General features: G+C 46.3%; 1 protein-coding gene across 2 annotated transcripts; it reads left to right on the top strand.

Annotated features, from left to right (window-relative positions):
* Nucleotides 1-2,665: 2,665 nt before the first annotated feature.
* Nucleotides 2,666-7,555, top strand: LOC144105748 (uncharacterized). 2 transcript variants are annotated; one of them, XM_077638864.1, is made up of 3 exons: nucleotides 2,666-2,883; nucleotides 3,402-3,671; nucleotides 6,572-7,555. In XM_077638864.1, exons 1-3 carry the CDS (start codon nucleotides 2,686-2,688, stop codon nucleotides 7,196-7,198), a joined length of 1,095 nt encoding a protein of 364 aa, XP_077494990.1. In that variant the 5' UTR covers nucleotides 2,666-2,685; the 3' UTR covers nucleotides 7,199-7,555. The 2 variants fall into 2 exon arrangements, with proteins under 2 accessions (XP_077494990.1, XP_077494982.1); XM_077638856.1 differs by having other exon boundaries at nucleotides 3,402-3,686.
* The last annotated feature ends 268 nt before the right edge of the window (nucleotides 7,556-7,823 follow it).

The raw sequence follows: 7,823 nt of genomic DNA, 5'->3' as shown, positions 1-7,823 counted from the left end.
CTCAATACCTAAAGCTGACCTGACTAGTGTGAGCTAAACCTAGAGCTGAATGCGCGCCGCGAATCCTAGCTCGCCTCGCTTGCGTCACGAACCAGAAACCCGATGGCGACAGCCCATGAAACCTCTCCTCTACATGCTGCGTGTTGTTTGCTGGTTATTATTCAATGCTCGCGGGAACAGTGCGAGTGAAGCTTAAATTTTGACTAAAAGGTTTCACGGAAACATGTCGCCCTCGCCGCGAGACCTTGCCTCGCACTCACCTTCGATGCCGACGGCCTGGCTCGGAGAGGCGTATTCCTCGGCAGTCGTCGGTAGTCCGTGAGTGCAACGGCATCCATGCGTCTCCGGTAGACGGTCAAAATCACAGCAACCCATTGGAAACGCGCACAGAGGCAGGTCCAGCACCACTTCCGCTTTTACGGCGAAAATAAGCTCTCGCTCCTAGCAAACACGAAGAATGACCGGCGGTCTTCGTCGGTGGCATTTTTAACCGCGAATCAGCCACTTGCGCATGCCCACTACTGTCGACTGCAGGCCTTTTCAATGGCGGTCGGCGCTGACTCACTTATCAGCGATAGAACTGCGGCGCCACTTCCATGGGCAGACGGCGCGTCGTCGCTTTTCTTGCGGCCAGACTTTTTTGTTTGTTTGTTTTCCTTCTGCCCCAGGCGCGGCTTGATGAAGTGATACCAAGACTGCTTCAGAGGCGCAAGTTTCGGCATGCATGCGCACTGTAGTGATTGGGCGACGTTTATCGTGTTTTTTTTATCCTGCGCTTAAAACAAAACGTACTAAAAGGATATGAACCATTTTCGCGTCCCTTCGTGTTAATTGAAAGAATCTAATGGGTTTCAACTTCCGTAGAGTGAGCGAAGTGCCTACAAAGCCATAGAGACAGTTGTGCGTAATACATCCCAGTGCACGTTAAAGAACCCCAGGGGGTCGAAATTTCCAGAGCCCTTCACTACGGCGTTCCTCATAGCATTGGATGCTTTGGGACGTTAAACCACCATAAACCATCTATACACTCAATTTTCCTGATTTCTTCTGCAGCGGCTTTAGACTGGTCGTGCTGTTAGCTCTTGCACAAATGAGAACGTGAAGAGACAAGACTGGCGTCAGCTACTAACTGATTATAGTTGATAGTTACTGAGCTGCAGTTCTTAGTTGGCGCCAGCCTGTCTCTGTGTGAAAAAATGGCGAGATGGTTTGGTTTAGGTTTATATTGGTCTAACCTCCCAGAGCGACTCGGGCTATGAGACGCCGTAGTGAAGGGCTCCGGAAATTTCGACCACTTGGGGTTCTTTAACGTGCACTGACATCGCACAGTAAACGGGCCTCAAGAATTTCGCTTCCATCGAAATTCGACCGCTGCGGTCGGGATCGAAACCCACGCCTTTCGGGTCAGCAGCCGAGCGCCAAAGACTGCAGAGACTGCATTGTAGAAATGCGGAAGCATTAGCGTTTGCCGCTATGTCGGTGGCTCAGCCTTTCAACACCTACTTTCCCTCTCCGTTAACATCCGATCGCCACTCTTCGATCTCCGATGCTATCACTAGACGATGTGTACTTTTTGTTGCTGTACTCTGATTGGCTGTAGGCATGACGTCATCAGACGTATGGATGACGTCACAATATTTTGGCGTCACATGGCCTCACTGATTAGTTCCATTGGCTAATCCCATTAAGTCCGTAGTATATACGCCAGGTGTCGCAGCTAAATGACACCAAGCTTTAAATAAAAGACGAGTGTTCTAGCCCAGTGAAACCACCAGTGAAACCAACTGAGGGTTTTTCAGTGTCGCATGGCCTAGTCAGAAGTATCCTTTTTTCGATCTTTAAAGTCAATTAGATGGGTCTAGATAGCCGATTTTATAGTTATTGAGGAAAGAAGTGTCAATGGAAAAGTTGCAGATCATCTCGAAAAACAGCTAGCAGCGATGTTTCCACCAAGGTACGATTGACGTAGCTTCATTTACTGGCTTTAAAAGGAAGCCATCGCGTAAACAGCTGTTGGCTCACATCTCCGCCCCAATGTGCACACAAAGGCTCATCGGGGGGCTCTCTTCAGAAGAAAAAAAGGATTTCGTTCTCTAACACATATCTTGCGAGGTTCAAGTTCCACCGTTGTCGCGTGGTGTTGTCTATTGTGCGAGTTATGGTTTAAGGCAGGTAAAAAACTACTTTACGTAAACGGTAACTTTGCACGAACGTTTGCGTCAGCTGATTTTAAGTCAAAAGTTGAAAAGTTAGCTAATTAGACATAATTATTATCTATGAATAACGAAAAATGTACTGCTATGTCACGCGACTGTAAACAAACCACACTGGATTTCACGCCGCTGGAACATTCCGTGGTTGGTTACATTCAGCTAGGACACTTGGTGTCTATATATATATATATATATATATATATATATATATATATATATATATATATATATATATATATATATATATATACACCTGGGATGGTTCCTTACAATCGGTTGGGCAGCCTGCCACAAAGCAGGCTTCAGACAAACGTACGAACACACTATGTCTTAATGCCCGGAATAGCCACTATTCATGCTCCCGCACTGAAACCGTAGGCCTGAACACAATGGACTAAGTAGCTCTCCCCCCCTTTCTTAACGACATTGTGCCCTTTTTTGCAATGCGCAGGTTCCCCGTGTTATTGTGCGCATGCTCACCAGTCTGGCGATGCTGCTCACCTTGGCGGTGATCGTGGTCGGCATTCACATGTACGCGCGCACAGCAGATATGACAGAAGACACACTCTCGGTTGGTGGGAACCAAGTCAACAAGTTGCGCAAGCCTGACCCGCGCATCTTCGACCTGACGCTGGGCCCGCCACCTACGGATGCACCTGCGCCTCACCAGGTGACTCGGCTGCACTATTCAAAAGTCTTGGACAGGTATTCATTTATTCGGAACGCCGTGGCCGTGGAGATAGTGTGCTGCATGATGGCTTGCGGCAAACAGAACTTAAATGATTTTAGTCACCCTTGTTAGGGAGTGAGCTTGCAGCACGCCGTATAGGTCACGCTAGACTTAACTTTGTTCTCTTTGGGTTTTTAGGCGAATACTCACCTACTGGCGAATGCTCACCCAATGGGTTTGTAGGTAACTTGGGCTGATCGAGAGCACTATTTTTTTTAACTCCTCTGATTTATGGCGTTCTGTAGATATATTTCTATTTAAGAGGAAGATTAATCTTTTTACACTTGTAGTATAGGCGAGATGATTTGATCGGTGTTGGTTGTCGGCCTTACGAGCACTGCAGTCATGAAGCCTTGAATACAGCAATCTACTCATAGCAGGAGCAACTGCGACTACATTAGGTATCAATAGACTTTTCCTAAAAACGTGTGGCTAATATTAAAGTTATTTATTTCTAGGGCTCCTTGAAGATGAAAGATGCACCCAGTTCACCCGAGACGCATACCACCACCCAACCGCCAACGGAAACGCGTTCACCAACAACTGAGAGCAGCGGAGGCCATACGACCCGCACTACCAGCAAGACCAGTCTTGGGAACATGACCACTGAGAAGCCGACGCCGACACGGGTGCCCGAGCAAACCACAGCGCCTGATCGGTCACCAGGCGCGAACGAAACGGCTTCAGACAAGCAAGGCATGAAGGATCCACCCGTCCCTACTACTAACGTCAGTGATTCCCCCGTGCGTATTGCAACTAAACGAAGATAAGCGCACGCGAGTGGTGCTGACTGGTAGGATACACCCGATGGTCAAGTAGTAGAAGGGGTTGATTAAAATAATAAAAAAAATAAAGGAAAAGGTTTTCGCTAACCCCGCCATCTGCCACCGATACTGAAGCACCTAAGCTTGGACAGCGGAAATAAAGGATAGCTGGCAGAATGGACAAATGAAATGAGAGAGGTGAGGGGACAGGCAGAGAAAATAGGGTGGAGAGGTAGTATACACAAAAACTATTTACGCAATAATAAATATGTACAGGTTGCGCGCGTGATTAGTTCATGATGAAGCATCGAAGGTCAAGGTAGATTACCACCTTCAAAAACTAACGCACAACTATGTTTATCATGGCTTTCATTTCCTGTTTTGAACATGTAAATCGATTGCCCGCCCTCAAGAATTATGAGTCCTTAGTTCCGTCACGTACAGCTACCCTCTGCGGAGAATGATTAGGAAACGTCCAGACGGTTGTGGGTCGCGCAGATTTCATTTTCCGTACATTTTAGTATTGTGTGTAATGCAAGCCATTATTAGCTTTAGTTCTACTACACCAAACCAAGTATTTTCCAAACACCCGTGGCCACAAATATAATGAATATGTCTAGTTAGATGGTGAAAAAAATCCCAACGACCCATCTCGATGTTTATTAAATGCTGTTTCTCGTCCCCTCCTGGAAGAGTTAATTGATTTTTTGTATCTTAGCAACTGACTGGCGCCTAGTAAAGCATTTATAAATTAGCTTTACAACCACAAAAAAAACAACTATGGCTTGAAGGTTGCATTAAACATGTAAGACTAATTATAAACGACGCGTACTAAAAAGAACCGCTCGAACCATAATGCTTGTTCAAAAAGAAATAATTTCCTTCGTCAACTTTAAACATAAGCACAAAACGTATCACAAAAATCAGAGGTAGCATGCATGTATACAAACTCCATCAACATGGACGGCGAGGTGTGTTACAAACAACTAGAAAGGTTTAATTGCACCGTAATGTAGTGAGAGACCTTTTTGGGGAGTGGAATAAGCGACGGAGTTGGGAAAATTGCGAGTTTTCATCGCACCTGACATTGCAGTTGAGTTAAACCGTGTTTTTGCCCGTTGATACACAAACTGAAACAAATCCCGCCAATTTTATTTTTTGCCTAAGGTAGTCTGAAAACTCCTCCTGAAGATAGAAAATATTTCACAAAAGTAGCTTAAGCCTCATTTTGGGCTGCCAGGAACGTTTACCAGTAACTTTTTTTGTCACACTGCAGAAGGTAGTTTATTCCTTCTATTCTCTTAATTCTTCTGTCCACGTTAGGTCCGCTGTTCGTTAGATTTCGGTAGATTTTTTTCAGTTTTTAATGGACATGTAACGCAGTGTCTAGGAGAGCCTAAACTGAATTCTTCATTTTATCTTTTTCGGCAGTACTGTCTGCATAGTGACATGGGGCTAGTTTCTTCTGGTCTCAGCAGAGTTTTGACATATATGTGCCAAAGTGTAATACAAAGGTCCTAAAAAACGTCTTTTACTGCATAGGACACGATTAGCATTGTTCTGCGGTATAATATTGTTTCATTTTTAGCAATTTTCTCGAGCTCAACTTCTAGCACGGAGCAAGTCAAGTCTTCCTCCGTGGCTTCTAGACTTGCGCGCCGTAAGGCCGTGACAGTGCCATGTGTACCCGTTTGTCTTCCACAGAGGGCGGTATATTTTGCCTAACAAGTCTGATTCAAACCACTGATTTTAACTCGACCTAGAGCAAGTTTCAAAGCAATAACATGCGTATCAAAGACTGTAACGTATCTGAAGTCCACGCTAGGCTGAAATAAAAATCATAACGCATTTTTGCAATCTAAGCCTAAAATATATTGACTTCAGTCTCGAGGCAGACCAGTGTTTCAGTTCGGCTAGTAAAGTTTTTCGGCATTTCCGCACACCACCGGCTTTGGAGAGAATATGTCTTTCGCTCCGCAAGTACCTATCTATGCCTGTTCTTTATCCTCTATATCAATGAACCATCGGCTGTTGAAACAAGTTTGGAAAAGTCCTTCCCCATTTCGGGCTCACAGTGTTCACGCGATATGACCCCAGCCTATTAAAAGTGTTTTTAGACTTAACGCAGTATTAATGGCGGAGCGTATGCAGCGACGAAGAAGGGAGAAATAAGGTTTTTTGCGCTGGAACATTAGGCTGCAGCAGCAATATTCCTCTCATATCCTGACGGTAGTGCGGAGAGATAGGAAGAGGTAATCTGAAAAAAATTGCCAGTTATTGTAGAAAAACATAGTTCTACTTTCATCTCTGAAGAATGTTCACTTACGCTAGTGTTCACTCGTAGAGTTTTCAGCAAAGCAACCGGATTACTAATGCGATCGTAACCGCTGCCGACCGTAATATTACTTTCAACAGCTTTTCCGCTCCGTCACTCCTGGAAAGCTTGCCAAAATTAACAGTTCTCGCCTGTTTACACACATCATATTCTTAACACGGAACATATCCGTGAACATATATCCTTTGGAGCGAGTTCGTTCGGCATGTTCTTAATCATAATCCGCCGGATGGTCAACAAGACTAAGTCAAGAAACACACGGATCGGCTCAAGGTTCATCCATCCGTATGCGTGCTTCTTCACTTTTGGGAAGCACATGACAAAAGTAACACATGAACCTCGCAAAAATATTTGATGTCCACTCGGGCCATGAGCTCCGTAGCCTATATATTTGGGAAGGAAACTGTGCATCTTCCCCATTCAGCACTAGCGCTGCTTATGTGCTCAGTGCCATCCACTGCCCAGTAACTTACCATGGTAGAGAGCCACGCTAGGAGCGGATAATCAAAGCTTACTTCTCCGCATGCAGAGCAGCAACGACAAGGATGGCACAGTCTGCCCAACCGTCCACAAGTCCTTCTGCAATGTCAACGGAGCGGCGCAGTTCTTCTATGACCCGGACGAAGGATCGTGCCTATCTGCGACAGTGCAGAGGGCTCACGTGTGCAACCGCAGTCCGAACCAATTCGCCTCCAACGAGGACTGCTTGGCGGCCTGTGTCAAGGGCCGGTGGGCTCCTGAGCACCGTTGCGTTCAGAAGCCGCGGTTCGTAGCCTGCACTGCTGAAGACGCTCGCGGTGACTGGTGGTTCCACGACGGCCGCAAGTGTGTCCCATGGTCCTTTGCGGGTGGCAGATGCCCGCTGGCCTCGGCACCCGTCTTTGACACTGCGGCCGTGTGCGGCGCGCAGTGCAACGATTCGCGGACACGTCGGGAGCGGGGATGCCTGCTGCCGGTGTCACAGTTGTGCGAACCTTCGCAGCTTCGCCTTCCGTTTTTTGCCGCTCCGTCGGTGACGGATAAAGGCACCGCGTTCCAGTGTCACAGGGTGGAGTGGGAATTTCTGCTTCGACACCGATGTTTATTGGGCTCCAACGCCTTCGTCAACCGGGATGAGTGCCACGAAACCTGTCGCCGTCGAACGCGACAATATTGACTGTTTTGTAGCGCTTCCTTCGGGAGTTGTCAAGATCGACATGAGCTCAGCTCATATATCTCTCTTTGTACAACAAAGCACATTATTCTTCGACACCTTGGATTTGAAGGCTTTTCTTCGCTTCCAATGTGGTAGCGTTTCTAAGAGTGAGTACCATAAATGATGCTTTTGTTTTTACACGTTCACAATGCTACCTTACTTTAGCGCAATTCAGATCTTTTCGGATGTCCAGAACGAATAATCGCAAATTTCATCATTTCGATTCAAAACCCCATGTTTATACATTACTGCAAGGGTAAGCTGACAGTAAAAACGGCAGAAATTCTACATAACTCGATTAGGAGCCACGTTCCTTAATTACTGACAACGAATACTTAGGAGGGGGCGCTTGGTTCTACAGCGTCACCTGCACAACATGTGTTGCCTGGACATACGACTCCGGGTGACGTCGCAGCGCCTAGTTAGAAAACACATCCGGCTTTGCCGCCCATATCTGCCAAGTGTGACAAAGCGTTTGTGTATACCGTCCCCGTTTCCATAGGCACGCCAAAGTTATGTGCAGCAGCTGTTGGGTTTTGCTAGTGAATCATTTTATACTGTGTGAAAAATAACTAAAGTACTAATT

This window comes from Amblyomma americanum, chromosome 1, assembly GCF_052857255.1.
Source record: "Amblyomma americanum isolate KBUSLIRL-KWMA chromosome 1, ASM5285725v1, whole genome shotgun sequence".
Classification (NCBI taxonomy): Eukaryota; Metazoa; Arthropoda; class Arachnida; order Ixodida; family Ixodidae; genus Amblyomma; species Amblyomma americanum.
The sequence above is the reverse complement of the archived record's forward strand: the minus strand, read 5'-3'. Positions and strand labels throughout refer to the sequence as shown.